This window comes from Lepus europaeus, chromosome 3 (assembly GCF_033115175.1).
Source record: "Lepus europaeus isolate LE1 chromosome 3, mLepTim1.pri, whole genome shotgun sequence".
In the NCBI taxonomy this organism is placed as follows: domain Eukaryota; kingdom Metazoa; phylum Chordata; class Mammalia; order Lagomorpha; family Leporidae; genus Lepus; species Lepus europaeus.
The window spans coordinates 52,151,199-52,167,926 of record NC_084829.1 but is presented as its reverse complement, the minus strand read 5'-3'; the positions used below and the strand labels follow the sequence as shown (position 1 = coordinate 52,167,926).

The following is a 16,728-nucleotide window of genomic DNA, read 5'->3' as shown; positions in this document are numbered from 1 at the left end:
CGTTGCTTCTCTTGATCAACTGGGGTTGGACAAGCCTGTGTCTGCTGTGAGGTGGACAAAGTGTGGCACTACATTCTCTCTTTTTATAGGTCTTTACTCCTTCTGTGGTCACTTACGTTGGTGTCACAGTGGGTTCAGAGGTGACACCATTTTGGTTAAAAGTTCCAGCCCCAATTGAGGTCAGAGAAGAACCTTCCCTTTATGACAGGTAATATGAGGGTACGTCAAAATTATTCACGGAAAAATGGAATTAAAAGTATGAGTTCATTGAGATGTAAAAATTTTTGCTTCAAATTTTTTATCCACAATATATGGAAAATGCATATTATGAAAAAAACTACGCATGAATTTCAGAAATTCTTTTGCACTAAAAACCTCATAGTTCCAATTCTATTTTTTCATGAACATTTTGAAGTCCTCTCATATCTGTTTCTGAAGGAAAATGGGAAGAACAGAAGTTCACATTTCTAAAAACTATGTCCTCTCTTCATTCATCAAATTATTATTACTTGAACAAAGGTGCTTTGCTGAGGGTTAATACCAAGTATTTATGAATATGTGAGGGAACTTCAAAATGTTTTTGGAAAATATAATTAAAGGTAAATTTGTTTTGGTACAAAAATTTTGAAATCCATGCATATGAGGGGTATTCAAAAAAGTTCATGAAAAATTTGTATCATGAAAAACTATGCAAGGACTTCAAATTTTTTTTATGCCCAAATAGACTTATCTTTGAATTCCATTTTCCTAAGAACATTTTGAAGTACTTTTATATATGAAGCTGTCAAAAGAGCTAGTATCTGTTATAATGGCTCAGAGTGAAATAAAAGTTTGACATAACATACAGGTCTTCTAGGGTTACATATTTTACTTCCCACTTGATTTTTCTTTTCCTCACCAGATTCACTGACCATATGTTGTAGAGACAAAGTAAAGACACTTCTCATATAAACAAAATAGATAAATAATTTAATGATGATAGGATACAGTCTGTTTAACTGCATTTAACAACAGTTTTGTTGGGTGTCTATCTTGCCCAAAGGGCTATCAACTAGGTTCCAGAGACATGAGATTTAACAATACAGGCAGATCTAACACTGCATGCTTCCAGGCACCTTGGTACTCTGGGTGTTTTGAGGCTGTCTTTGGGAGGAGTGAGATGGAAAAATGAGAGTGAAGGGATTTGGCTGGACAAAGTGAGGAAGGAAGTTAAAATAAAGATAGAGACTGCAGAAAGTGACAGGAGATAAAGCAGGCAAAAGGGAATATGGAGTAATGAGAGCATGTAAGAGGAGGCATGAGGGGGATGGAAGAAAGGAGCAGCTCTCTTCTATGTACTCTCTAAGTGAGATGGGCTTTGATGTTAGGTCCTTGAGACTAGTTCTTCCCCAGGAATGTAGAGGATTCAGACAAGGATGATAAAGAAGGCAGATTGGTGGATACAGATGTGGCTGACTTACATTACCCTTCTCCGCAGCCTAGTGACAGTGAGATGAATGATGTTTCTCATATTCCACCCAGTACCTCAGGAAGTCTGATTAGCAGTTCCAGCTCTGCAGTTGGAGTGAATAGTAAGTTTGCTGGATTCTAGATCTGAGTGTTCTAAGATCCAGTCCTCCCTACTTTGCTCCATTCCATAGCTCAGAGGACTCACCCTGTAAAGTTACTTTATCAGACTCCTTTGACAGCTGGATTTCATTTGCATTTAGCCAAATGGAGAGTGAAAATGGGGAATAGGAAGATGAGTGAGAGGACAAGGCCTTTCTCCCTCTCTCCTATTGTTCCCTTTGTCCCTCCAAGCCTTAGGATAATGATAACCCTTTGCTGATGGCAAACTCAATTACTAGTGTAAGTGTTATGGGTGAAATGGCAGTGGAGAAAGATTACCTCAGTTCTTTGTCTCATGTGAAATAAGAGTTTGCACACAGACAAAGCAGAGATTAAAGCAAGATTTATTTAAATCAGAAACATCCTGCCAAAGCAGCTGGGAGGGGCGATTCTACACTTCTGAGTTCCCAGTTTATTGTGAAAACCTACCCCACCCTTTTGATGGCTCTTTTGTTTTATCATAAGCAAGCTAGACAGGGAAAATAAGATTACAAATCAGGCTGTCCGGTGAACTACTCATTGCTGATGCCCCTGCTCCCAATAGGGCACTCAGGCCAGAGGAGAGGGGAAGAAGCAGAGGAGCTATTCGTTTATGTAAGCAGAAATGGCTGGAGATAAGAGAGGACCTTTCTGGTCCAGAAAGGTGAGAGCAATAAATAAGCATTTTTGCCACATATCCAGTAAAGGCCTTATGTATTTAGGAGCTTAGCTCATATTGAGGTCATGTAGAGGGGTTGGATTTTAGAGTTTTTATATGGGAATGAGGCTTAATATGTGCCTTATAGATGTCAGAGATTATAATGGGGGAATAAGCACAGGTTTGGCTTTGGACAATGAGCTCTTGGTGTGTTTGGCCATCCAGGCATGAGTTGGCTCAGGCCCAATCTTGGGCTGGGGCAGGCTGGTTGTAAATTGAACCTCAAGTGGACTCGCATAATCAGTAGTGGTGCTGAAGTTTTGTTTGCTAAGGAATAATAACTTGGCACATTTGGGAAACGGTGTTTTTTGGAGGGGAAGAAAAGGAGCAGCAGCAGCAGAACAATCAAGGTAGTCATATCGGGATGCCAAGAAGAGTTATGATTCCTGCTGGGTAAAGTCAGACAGGATTTTTTGAAGAAATAGGAAAAGAATAAAAATCCTTAAATTTGGAGGAAGATAGATGATTTGTGCTAGAGGGAAATATAGGAGAAGTTTCTTTCAAACAAGAGAGGATGGAGACTGACCATGAGCTGTGTTCATGAGTCTTGAGAGTTAGGGTGAGGATTACCTGAGCCTTGTCTTAACACTAAGTGCAAATCTCTGACAGCTTTGCTGCTCTATTTTGTGGATGAATTTCCTCTGGGGGAGAAGCAGTCTTGACCCTAGAGAGATGGAACCATGGGGAAAAACCTCAGAGCTTTCTTGCTGTTGCATTGTTAGAAGAACTTGATGGGGTCTGGTCCAGACAGTTTCTAAGAGTTTCTTTTCCTGTGATAGAGCTTTGAGGTATAGCTTAAAGCTATATGTGCAAGCTCCATGTGCAAGTTTAGGGAGTATGTGTGTCCTGAGGAAGTATAATCAAGCCTTGGGCTATGTTGACTTTGATAGTTATTTATGGCCTCCATAATTTGCCCTAGAGATCGGATATGCTTCGCCAGGTAGTGGTTTCAGGGTCTAACAAGAGGTCTGTCTGGAGGAAGGGTTTCCCATAGAGAACTTCAAACAGGATGAGATGTGTCTAAGGTCTTGGGGGTGTAGTTTGGGACCACTGACCGGTTGCCCCTCTTCCAGGCCAGCTCTCTGCTGTGGCCCGGGAGTGCAGTGGAGGATGGCCCAAGTGCTTGGGCCCTGCACCCGCATGGGAGACCAGGAGGAGGCGCCTGGCTCCTGGCTTTGTATAAGCGCGGTGTGCCGGCCGCGGTGGCCATTGGAGGGTGAACCAATGGTAAAGGAAGACCTTTCTCTCTTTCTCTCTTACTGTCCACTCTGCCTGTCAAAAAACAATTTCCATTGTATTGTTCTCATGTGTATAAGCCTGTCTTCGGGTCCTCTTAGCCAGCCCTTTGGGGTTCAGATTAAGCCTTTCTCTAAGGCCTTTTGGGCCTCTTCCTGGTGAACTAAAGGGAGGAAGAGGTCAAGTTGGGAAGGGACAGTCTGGAGGCTGCCCTGGCCAGCTCGTCAGCCTTGTTGTTTGCAGTGGAGATCTCATTGTCCTCTCTGTGACGGGCTTTGCAGTGGAAAACAAAAACCTGAGCTAGGAGCAGGAGAGCCCCCGACAGGGCTAGAATTTCCGGGGTGTGTTTCAGAGGGATTTTGGGGTTGCCATTCTCACCAGATGGCAACATGAGCATGTACCACCTGGAAGGCAATAGCCAAGTCAGTGTGGATGTTGAGTTTTATACCTGACATTAATTGCAGGGCTCATGTGAGGGCAATGAATTTGACCTTTTGTGCTGAAGTGGTTTTTCCTGAAAGGGGCCCTGGTTCTCTTACTTCAGTAAGGCTGGCGATGGCATATCCTGATGGTTGAGCTTCCACTTTCAGGTTGCTGCTGCTGTCTGTGACAGATTCTCAGGGTTGGTGAGGGCCATATCTTGGAGATCTGGCCATCATGACATGTTAAACGTAGGGTTTCTAGGTCAAAATGTTCCAATGAGGTTTCTGGATTTGGGTCTGGCATAGGGTGGTAAGGTTGAGGGTTTGATGTTTAGCTCAGGGGTTTGTAAGAGAAGATCTGATATCTGTTAGTTCTAGCATTTGAGATCTAGTAGAAAACCTTGCAGTTAACGATGTCAGTTACCTGATGGGCCATGTAAACAGTCATTCTTTGACCCAAAGTCAGCTTTGAAGCCTCTTCAACTAAAACAGCCACATATGTCAATGCCTGAAGGTAGAGGCCACACTCATGTCACTGGGTTGAGATTTTTGGATAACCATGCAATTTGGTCTTGGGAGGGTCCAGAGCCTGAGGGCAATGCTTTTGTGGACACACAAATGAAAAGGTTTTCCTCATATCTGGCAATGCTGAAGCTGTGGAAAGAACCTTTCCATTCCCAGGCTCCATTCTAAGGGATCATTCTTTGGTCCCTGTAAAGCCTCATAGCCCAAATTGGGGTACAGAAGTTTGACAAAAACCTGCATATCCGGGAGGGAGCACAATTGTAGTTTTGTTGATTGGACTGTCGTATTTAAAATAAGGCCTTTGCAATGGTCTGATGGACACTGTTCCAGTATTAAGTAAAATCCTAGAAACTGTCCAATTTGGGAGGAAATCTGGGCCTTAGAAAGGAGACATTAGAAGGAGACAGAATATAAGGTGCTAACTTTTATAATACCATTATAGTGTTTGCGTTTGAGATTCTTTCATCTTGGGTGTATATAAACAAATAATCAACATATTATAACAATGCACTACCATAGGGGAGCTAAAGGGTAGACAGATATTTGTCTAGGGCCTGTCCAAATAAATGTAGGCTCTCCCAGAACCCTCTGGAGAGGACCATCCTGGTCAGTTGCTGTGTGACCTGGGTGGAAAGATCCTGCAATTCAAAGGCAAACAAAAACTGGGAATCAGAGTGCACTGGGATATAGAAGAAAATATCCTTGAGATGTAACACCATACACCAGGAAGTGTCAGAAGGATCTGCTATAGAAGGGTAAATTGAGTAGGGACAATAGGGATGTAGGGATTACTGCCTCATTGATGGTTCTCAGATCGTTCACCATCTGAGAGGTGCCATCTGATTTCTTTATTGCCAAAATGGGGTTGTTGCACTGTGAGTTGCAGGGAGACAGTAAGCCAGTGACCAAAAACTTATCAATTAGGGGCTGTACATCTCTTCAAGCATCTTGCTTTAAGGGGTATTAGAGTTTTCTGGGAAAGAAGCTAGGGCCTTTTAAATGAATTCTTATGTGATCTGCAGATAATGACCATCCTAGGGTGGAGATGTTCCATCCTTTTGGAAGGACCTGTTGGAGAATAGAGGACTAGCATATTAGAGGCCAAAAGTTCTGATAAAGGGCAGGCAAATTCATTTAAGTAAAGATCAGTGCAAAGCTTTGCTATAATACCCCTTCTGAGTGAAGGGTGGAATAGTAAAGGTGTAAGTAAAGGTATTTCCTGTAGGGTACATACTAAAGGCTAGGTTGTCCATCTACATTGGAAAGGATGATTAAGAATTCAAAGGTAAAGTAGTAAGAGAAAGTAGTAAGGGCAAAGTGTGTGGCCCCCCACGTCAGCTAAGAGCTCTATTTTGTTACATGTCACATCCAAGGTGACCCAACGCTCAATTATGCAGGTGGAGAAAAACAGAGCTAGCATAGCCCTCTTCTGTTTCATTGAGTTCCTCATAGTCAGGGAACAGAGTCAGTGGCATTTACTGTCCCTGTGGCTGACAAATCAGCAGAGTCCAAGAAGCAAGATTTGACAGTACTGAATTATGTCCTGGTTGGTGGTAGTAGGAGCAAGTATGAAGTGCCTTGGCAGATGTTGGTCCCTCAGCCACTGGCTTCTTCTTGCACCCCTGAGTAGGCAAGAAACCAATGATGGTAGAGGAGTTCTTGGTTCATTGTGAAGAGGGTGGTTCGGGGTGAAAGTAAAAGAAGGGTCATTTAATATGCCAGGGTGGTCCATGTGTCCATGAAATTTAGCAAAGTACATTCTGCAGCATTTGGATAGGTCAGGGTTTCAGTAGGGCCATGAATACTTGAATGTAATGGACCTCAGACCATTTAGAAAGATTGCAATGGAAGCAGAAGGGCAGTATTGTAGCTCAGAGTTCTGTTCAAGTGCCAGGCCCCTACTCCAGAAGTTTACATCGGGGCCACACAACATTACAAGAGAAAACTAGATGCTTCCATTTCAGGATCTGTGTTTCAAAGTGATCTTAATTCTTTGGAATGTGTTTCAGGGGTGAATCAAGAAGGATGGAAGGCGATTGTCCCATTCTTCAAAATAGCTCAACTAAGTGGTGAAGAAAGGCTCAACTAAGGGACTACCAGTGTAGACCCTGTCTGGGGTGTTCCACTGGAAGGGAGACACTAAATTTAAATGGGTACCCACTTCAGCAGTAGCGTCCCACCCACTGAAGTGTACCTTTAGTGCTCCTTTGCCTAAAAGGAAGCCATGACATGTCCCCTCAAAGAGAGAAACTCTTTGCTGCTGAGTAGCCAGTCCAGGTCTGGAAGAAAGGAACATTAAGTTGTATTTACCCTTGAAGCATAAATCCTTCAGGCTCAAATGATTCCAAATGGGTGGTTAGCCAAAAAATTGGAGAGCAGTAGGCCTTTGACCTTTGTGAAGGACAAAGAGAACCTGCTAAGATGGAATGGAAGGGCTCCTCATCCCCAGGGTGATGGGTACGAAGTATCCAAGAACAAGGCCTTTGAATCACTAGTTGCCCATGCACTGGCAATCTATCCCCCAGGGACCAGTAATAGATGAGAAGGAAGGGCTAGGAGTGATCAGGGGGCCAACAATGTGTGTGGATTTGCCCAAATGACCTGCCATTGCCTATTACACCACAAATAGGAAGTTGGCTCCCTATGATCAGAGTAGTCCCTGTGTGGACCTCCAGAATGTCATGAGAAGTGATCAGTTGAACAGAGCAGTCTGATAGAGTTGGCAGAGTTAGATTTGTTAAATATTCTTCAAGGGATCAGTGGACAGTCAGGACAACTAGGATCTGGCTGCTGCCCAGAGACTACTATATATAAAAATATATGTATATAAAAATATATTTATTATAATATAAATTTATTACATTATATTATTTATTATATTATTTCCTATATTATATTATTTATTATAATATAAATATATTATATACTTATATATTATTTATAATTATATCTTAATATATATGTATATATATATATAAAGTAGTTTGCTCTTGGCTAGGAACTTTTTTTTCATTTGTAGTGATTGCTTTATTGCTAGAAATTTTCACTAGTGTCTTCCTTATTGGTGGACCTTTTCTCTAGTGACTTTCTTATCATTAGGTGACCAGGTGACCTCCCTACCACAATTGGTTTAAAATAAAGATGGAAGGGCTAGCATTGTGAACCAGTGGGTTCGTTTGCAGTGCTAGCATCCCATATAGGAGTGCTGATTTGAGTCCCAGCTGTTCTGCTTCTGATCCAGCTGCCTGCTAATGGAACTGGGAAGGCAGCAGAGCATGGACTGAGTACTTGGGCCCTGTCACCCATGTGGGATGCCATGATGGAGTTCCTGGCTCCTGGCTCCTGGCTTTGGCCTGGTCCAGCCTTATCCATTGTGGTCATTGAGGAGTGAACCAACGGATGGAAGATCTCTCTCTCTCTCTCTCTCTCTCTCTCTCTCTTACTCTGACTTTCAAATAAATAAATAAGTAAATCTAAAAGATAAAATCATGATGGGATTCATTCTTTTTTTTTTTTAAGTTTTCTGATTTTAATATTAGTTTGACATAGCATTAGTAACCATGCTCACTGAAACATGTAATGATACAATCTGAATCATATAATTCATTAAATATTATACCCCGCTTCCCCAGAATATTTAGGCTGGTCATAAGTTAACATTGTGTAAGTAAGTACATAAGCATGATCAGGGACAGCCTCTTGTTTAAGTTGCTCTTTAGCAATACACAAACTGCCTCAATGATTTATGCTTATAGGTAGACATTCAATTATACTAATAAAACAGCATGTCCTGAAAATATGGGCACATTTTAAAACATATTAAGACAATTCTGTTAATCGTAATAGTCCCACAGTATGACTGAGTAATAAGATCCTACTTTAAAAGCAAAAATCTAATCAGTATAGTGCATGATTGATTCAACATAGTTCCCAGGGAAGAGACCAGTCACTCGATTGCAGACTCCTTTATACCAGCCATCATCATTCTTCTTTATAACATAAATGATTGCACCCTCCATGAAGGACAGCTCATCATCCTTGTCTTTTGTGTAATCATATATTGCAACAACTTTCTCAATATAATTCTTGGGGGCCCAGGCAGGATCCCCATCTGCATATGGATCGTTATACTGGACCACAGCAGCCTCCTCGTCTTCGTAGTCCACTGGAGGTGGTGGTGGTGGAGGCGGAGAGTCATCAAACATGGGAACATCATCCGGCGGAGGTGGTGGTGGGGGCGTTGGACTATCAGCAACTGGTCCAACTGTCGGTGGCGATGGTGTAGGCACAGCAATGGGAATGCCAATACTACTACTTCCACTGTTTTCTCGACTTCCACTTCCTCCACTACTTCCACTGTGTGTTCTTGGTCTCTGATTTAAAGAAGCTGTCCGGCCTGGACTATGTTGACTTCCAAGCCTAGCAGGACTTGTCATGTAGTCATTAGGAACTGTTGGGGGTTTAACAGGTTCCAGGGTTTTATACGGAGTATTCCGTCCCAACGTTCCCCGGCCTGACATGGGAGGACTTGGTGGTTTCTGAGTAGGAGGATTTGTTCTCGACAATGTGCCAGTTCTTGCAGGCTGGTTATTTCCATGCTTGGCTTTTAGCCACTTGACACCATGGCCCACATCATCCAAAACTGTGTAGTCAATAGGTTTCCGAATATACCTTACAGGGCGCTCCATATTTGCAGGTGCTATTATTTTGTGAGTTCTTGATGTATTCTTATTGGTTGTCAAAATACCAATCTCTCTTCGAGCCACTTTCTCTTTATGAATATCCACAGTCTGTGAGATATGATTGATGGAAGACTCCATTCTCCGAAGCTGGGAGGCTTGAATGTCCAGCAATTGGAGCACATTGTTGGCCAGTGCATTTATCTGATAAGCAACACTAGCTAGAGATTGGGTTGTGTAGGCTTTGGTCTCTTCTAAAGCTTTTCTCTTGTCTGTAGCCTGTATGTAGTTGTTTTCACAGTAGTCCGCCACCCGGGTCAGGTTCTGGTAACTCTCTATCAGCGCCCTCTTGCCAGACGGGATCTCCTCCTCTAGTAACATCTGCAGCTCTGCCATTTTCCACCCCTCCGCATCGCTTCCTCGCGCGTGAGAGAGACAGGGGCAGCAAGGTCCGCCGAGGCTCGCAGCACCTCACAGCCCGGATACACACCCGGGATTCATTCTTTTGACATGGCGATTGGAATTGGGTGTGCTCAGCCTTGAGTAGGGCTGATTTCCTTGGCAAGTGCTTGAACTGGAGAACATCTGGAAGTACAGAGAGGGTGGTAGAAGCTCTTTCTCTGGGGTTGTTTGCAGAAGCAGCTGACTCAGGTTTGCATCACAGTCATTTGAGGCAGAATGAAGGCTGGACTGAGAGAGCAGATGGAACGCGGGAGAAGAGGGCACCATTGTTTTAATTTGACTTGGCTCTGCTTCTTTTAGGCTTAGTTCATCTTTCTGAGACTTCCTTCCTTCCTTTGTAAAGTGGGTCTTTAAGTCAGCTAATCTTTGATTATGAATTTTAGAGGAAAAAATTAAAGACATTTTATGACTTTTTGGAAAAAGAAAATAATAAAGAACAAATGGGAGCAGTTAATTTAGGCATGATAATTTTGCCTAGTGATTATCTTTAGGTTTATCAATCCAGCTTCTCTGAGGGCTAGAACCAGATGACCAAACACAATAGGGGACTGCATGTTGAGAGTTGGAAGCTGGGTAGCTGGGGAGAAATTATGCAACTTGAGACTAGGAAATGTTCCCAGGAGCCAGAAACATTTTTGAAGAGGTGATACTGGTGAAATGTTTGTAGGTTTACTGACTTAGGGAAATGATTTTCAAGGCTTCTTGAAATTATTAGTCCATTTAACAGGATATCTTTCTATTTACAGTAGAGAATAATACAAATAATGAAAGAAAAAATTCTTCCTTTTGTATCCAGGAAAGTATTGTAGAGCCTTTTGTGTAATTGTAACATAAAAGTAAGACTGTTACTAAAATGTTAAATAAATAAATAAATATTTTTTGTTTTTGTTTAGGTGATAGCAGTCCTTTGAGAGACTATTTGCTTTCTATTTTACTTTCTAATTTCTATTTTACCAGCTTTTAAACAAAAATTAACAATGATCTCCACTTAGGAGGAGTATGGTGTGATTATTACTGGTTAATGTGTTCTATAGTATTAAGACAATGGCTATTCAAGGAGGTGTGTTGCATTTTGTTTAATGCTATGTACATCATGGGGCAAGACTTCTCTCTCGCTCTTGATCTTATATGTAGAGAATAATGAGTAGCTGGAAGGCATTCTCTCAGGTGGCATGGTCTTTTGAAAATGGGCCGGCATACAAGAAGCAATGTCAAACAGACATTTAAAAGGAAGAGATGATAAGAGAGGAGAGTATTTGCAATAGAGAACCATCTTGATGGCATTGGAAGGTTTGTAAAGGAGGATTTAATTGAGATCCAGATTTAGATGTAGTTTATCAAGATCTGGAGTATCTACCCTAACTTCAAGGCTTTCCTATTGTTACATACCAGAGGTTCATCTCTGAGGTTAAAGATATTGTCTTGCAAGAATTCGAACTTAATAGATTTGAAATTAATATGGTTTGTTAAGTAGGAAATAGCAGTCTTAGTATCAGCCCTGAAGTGTCATTGTTCTCACACATAATGTTGTTATGTATTTTCTGTGGCTGTGAAATCTTGTAAAAGGAATTAATGGTAGGAACACTCCAGGGGCAGGTACAAGGGAAATCCCTGTCTTATATGACATGATGATTAAAGGCATGAAGACTTTTTAACTGAGTTGTTAATGATCTGGTAAGGGCTAAGAGACTGGAGGCAGAATCTTTTCTCAAGATTTGGATTCTGTGTTTTTTCACCTTTGGCCATGGATCTGTGGGTTAGTGTCCTCCTTTGGTGAAAATCATCTGTGAATATGTTCTGTAATTTTCTTTCCTCTACTACAATTTTTTGATGTTTGCTCTACCTAATAGAGACTAAGCTTGCTTTCTTTCTTTCTTTCTTTCTTTCTTTAGATTTATTTATTTATTTGAGAGAGTTACAGAGAGTGGGAGAGACAGAGAGAAAGGTCTTTCATTCACTGGTTCACTCCCCAAATGGCTGCAAATCTGATACCAGGAGCCAGGAGCTTCCTCCACGCCTTCCACACAGGTGTAGGGGTCCAAGCTCTTGGTATATCTTCCACTGCTTTCCAAGACCATAACAGAAAGCTGGATTGGAAGAGGAGCAGCCGGGATATGAATTGGCAGTTGTATGGGATTTGCTGCAGGTGGAGGCTTAGCCCACTTATCTTAGCCCATCTGCTTAGCCTACTATGCCACAGCGCCAGCCCAGGCCAGACCGAGCTCTCTTAATATGATGGAATCAGATCACAAAATGCTTTGGGCTTCATTAAAAAATAGACCTCCTCTGTATGACCCAAAGAACTTTGAGCAGCTATGATGTTATCTATGCTAGGCATTTGACTGAAAGGTATCCTGTCCCTGGTGACTTTTCAGTAGTGTGTAATGCCTTTACTACGTGAGTAAAAGAGGCTTGCTCTTCATTCATCCTGTTTCCCAGCCCCGAATTACTGATGTAGAGCCCAGAAGTGTAAAAAGACCTATCCATGCAAAAAAGATGTGTCACCTCATGCCATATCAAAGCAACCACAATCCATCAGTGTTTCCCCAATCCCTACATTGCGATCTACAAACAAATCATACGAGCATGTCAATTTCTCCTTTGAGTAATGACTACTGACCTCATGGAAACCAAGCCTCTTCAATATGTAAATTTCTCAGTAATCTTTTACTGAAACACTGATTTAAAGTGGGTCAGAAAACTTTCCATTTTTTTTCCAAATACATTTACTATTAGATACGTAAACATTAGCAGTTATATGCAAATCTGTTTCATGACTGGTCTTCCCTTTGGTAATAATGACTTCATCTTACACTCTAAGAATTAAGGTCAACAAGTGACTGAACGGATGTCACTGAAAAGTAAAGCCTAAAATTAAACAAGAAAACTAAACCAAATATTGCTGTTGGACAATTGTTATCAGCTTTATTTTCTTTTTAACAATTTTGAAATTAATATGATTTAGAAACAACCATACAATGTGTTTGAAAGGACAGTACAGCATGTGAATTTGGAACAAATTACTAATTGGTCTTTCTTTAAACAGTATAGAGCATTCTACAAGGAGGTGACAGATCCATGAATTGGAAATATGGTAAAATCAAGACACAATGATGCTAATTTCTCTTATTCCAAAGGCTTTTGAAGGATTTGAGATGATTTATAATAGAATATCAGATAATAAAATTAGAAATAAAAATATGAATGTAGAAACAGTCAAAGTCAACATCTGGGAAAAGAAACCCCAAAGTCACAGTCCCTAATGGCCAATACAGTTATATTTGTCTCTGAGCTTCCTGGTAGCCAAAAAGAAAAGGAGTTACATAGTTACATAGCTGTCATTATTATAAATGAAGATGCTAATTAATTACATAAGGGAGGTGCATTTTTTCTACCATTACATTTTGAAATAAAATTTTTGTCTGAAACTTACAAAAGTATCTTGGTTAAGGATAAGTTTTTGGCTTCAGGAATCCTGTGATCAGATCAGGTCCCAGTTTCACTGTAGTAGCCTTGGAGGAATGATATCACCTATATTTCAGATTCCATGCCTACAAAATGGGAAAAAAACAATAGAACATGCCTTGTAGTTACATAGTTATGAAGAGTAAGTTATATAATGCATGTGGTCTGGCACATGTGTCAGATGTATTATGTGCTCAATGATTATTGATAAATGCTAACATTTATATGAATGCCAGGGCGTGAGAATCTGTCAGAGGGTCTGAGGGATGTTGCTTGTCTGCTTACTTGAATGTCCACTCTGAGGAAGTAGGGGGCTTTCATCAGGCTTATATGAACTAGCCTTTCATTGAAAAAGTGTTTCTTGAGGGCTTATTTTTTTTAAACTTTTATTTAATGAATATAAATTTCCAAAGTACAGCTTATGGATTACAATGGCTCCCCCCCCCCCTTAACTTCCCTCCCACCCACAACCCTCCCCCTTCCTGCTCCCTCTCCCCTTCCATTCACATCAAGGTTCATTTTCAATTCTCTTTATATACAGAAGATCAGTTTAGTATATACTAAGTAAAGATTTCAACAGTTTGCCCTCACATAGTAACACAAAGTGAAACATATTGTTTGAGTACTAGTTATAGCATGTACACAATGTACAGCACATTAAGGACAGAGATCCTACATGATATTTTTTTAAAATTGATTAATCTTCTATGCAATTTCCAATTTAAAACCAAGTTTTTTTTCATTTTCAATTATCTTTATATATGGAAGATCGATTCAGTATATACTAAGTAAGGATTTCATCAGTTTGCACCCACACAGAAACACAAAGTGTAAAAATACTGTTTCAGTACTAGCCATAGCATTACTTCACATTGGACAACACATTAAGGACAGATCCCACATGAGACGTAAGTACACAGTGACTCCTGTTGTTGACTTAACAATTTGACACTCTTGTTTATGGTGTCAGTAATCTCCCTAGGCTCTAGTCATGAGTTGCCAAAGCTATGGAAGCCTTTAGGGTTCGCCGACTTCAATCTTATTTAGACACAGTCATAGTCAAAGTGGAAGTTCTCTCCTCCCTTCAGAGAAAGGTACCTCCTTCTTTGATGGCCCTGTTCTTTCCACTGGGATCTCACTCGCGGAGATCTTTCATTTAGGTCTTTTTTTTTTTTTTTTCCAGAGTGTCTTGGCTTTCCATGCCTAAAATACTCTCATGGGCTCTTCAGCCAGATCTGAATGCCTTAAGGGCTGATTCTGAGGCCAGAGTGTTATTTAGGACATCTGCTATTCTATGGGTCTGCTGTGTCTCCCACTTCCCATGTTGGCTCGTTCTCTCCCTTTTTGGATCTATCAGTTAGTATTAGCAGACACTAGTTTTGTTTGTGTGATCCCTTTGACTCTTAGACCTATCAGTGTGATCAATTGTGAACTGAAGATGATCACTTGGACTAGTGAGATGGCATTGGTACATGCCACCTTGATGGGATTGTATTGGAATCCCCTGGCACATTTCTAACTCCACCATTTGGGGCAAGTCCGATTGAGCATGTCCCAAATTGTACATTCTTGAGGGCCTATTATATGCGTGGCACTGTGCTGGACCCTGGAGATGCAGTAGGGCACAACAGATAAGATCATCCTTTCAAGGAGCTGACATTCAGGGCTAGGCTTATTCATATTCTATGCTCATCATGCTATTTGCTGGCTAACAGATTAGGCTTCTCAGGTGGATAACCCGGTAACCAGGGCCCCGGATAGCAGACATGGGCATTCTACTTACTGGAAAGGAATTATCCTTTCCACAAAATACTAAATTGTCCTTCTGGTTTATAAATTAATTCACTGACAATAATGGGATTTCAAAGTTTACTACATACTATGTTGAATTTAAAGTAAATTGCCATTTTCTGTGTGTATATTTTATCTTTTTCTGTCTTATCTATCTATCTATCCATTCTTTCATCTATCTATACAGCACACTTAAGAGAAAGAAATCATAATTAATTCATAATCCTAGTTCTTAGAAATAAACTTTTGGGGATGGCACTGTGGTACAGCAGGTTAAGCTGCTGCTTGTAGAGCCAGCAACCATATGGGTGCCAGTTTGAGTTTTGGCTGCTCCACTTCTGATCCAGCACCCTGAAAATGCTCCTGGAAAAGCAATGGAAGATGGTCCAAGTGCTTGGGCCCCTGTCGCCCACATAAGACATCCGGATGAAGCTCCTGGCTCCTGGCTTTGGTCTGTCCCAGCCCTGACTGTTGTAACCATTTGGGGAGTGAACCAGTGAATGAAGATCTATCTCTTCTCTGTCTCCCCCCATTTTTCTGTAACTGTGCCTTTCAAATAAATAAATAAGCCGTTTTAAAAAAGAAATAAACTTTTAGAGTATGCTTCCTGTATTTCACAAAATTGAGACCATCTTAAGTGTATTGTTTTAGGTTTAAAAACATCATTTAAAAGATATTTAAATACTATTATATAACAAATAGTATTATTTAACAAAATTGGGCCATATAGTAATAATATTTTTAAATATTTACTTATTTATTTAAAAGGCAGAGTTACAGAGGGACAGTGAGAGATCTTTTATTTGCTGGTTCACTCTCCAAATGGCTGCAATGGCCAGAGCAGGGCTGGTCTGAAGCCAGGAGCCAGGAGCTTCTTCTAGTTCTCCTAGATGGGTGCAGGGGCCCAAGGACTTGGGCCACATTCTGCTGCTTTCCCAGGCACATTAGCAGGGAGCTGGATCATAAGTGGAGCAGCTGGGACTCAAACCAGCACCCATGTGGGATACTAATGCTGCAGGTGACAGCTTTACCTGCTGTGCCACAATGCCACAAATAATAATATTTTTAACCTGTCACAATATATTATAAACATTTTGCCCTCTTTTTAGTTTTTTCTATATGTGTTTATGCACATGAAATAGATTGGATACCAAATATCTTGAGAAATGAACAAGACTATTTAATAATTGCCTACTCAAACAGTTTGCTGCTAAGTTTTCATAAAAAATGAAAAATGAAAAACTTTGAAAAACTTTGACTCTCTATGCTATCTCCTCATAGCAATAGCAATCCTAATATTTGAGTGCTAAGTAGAATTATTGTTGAGTTCTACACTTGCAGAGTCTGGATTTGCTTGAACAGTAGTACTGTCAAGTCATACAAGGAAAGAGAGAAAGACATATAGAGTTATGCAGATTGGTTGCAGAAGTAGAGCAAACTTTGTGAACTCATAACACAGGGAAATTATGACTGCTTTGAGTGATAATTGACCTCAGAATTGAGCAAAAATTAAAAGAAAAAAACAACTTGATGACAAGACCCACCAAAATGAATTAGGAGGACAAAGCTTGCTTTGTTGTTGTAGTAGTATGAAAAATTCAATTAAAATGGAACACGTTCAGTATTATAGTGGTTATAGCAGATAAATGATTAAAAACTGAAAGATTTCATAGTTCAGGCTTTTCTAAGTTGCAATGATCTGCTTTGTTCTTTCCTGAGGTATACCGAAAGGCTTAGTAAATACTTTGATATTTATTTTTCCACCAAGTTTTCCTTAGCAAGCACTATGACTTGAATATGATCTATCCCCTTGAACTCATGAAGGAGTTAAAGCCCCCAAGTT

General features: G+C 40.6%; 1 protein-coding gene across 1 annotated transcript; it reads right to left on the bottom strand.

Moving 5' to 3' along the window:
* Window positions 1–8,257: 8,257 nt before the first annotated feature.
* Window positions 8,258–9,650, bottom strand: LOC133755965 (abl interactor 1-like). The gene has a single exon (XM_062186249.1). The coding sequence runs from the start codon at window positions 9,561–9,563 to the stop codon at window positions 8,382–8,384; it is 1,182 nt and encodes a 393-aa protein (XP_062042233.1). The 5' UTR covers window positions 9,564–9,650; the 3' UTR covers window positions 8,258–8,381.
* Window positions 9,651–16,728: the final 7,078 nt, after the last annotated feature.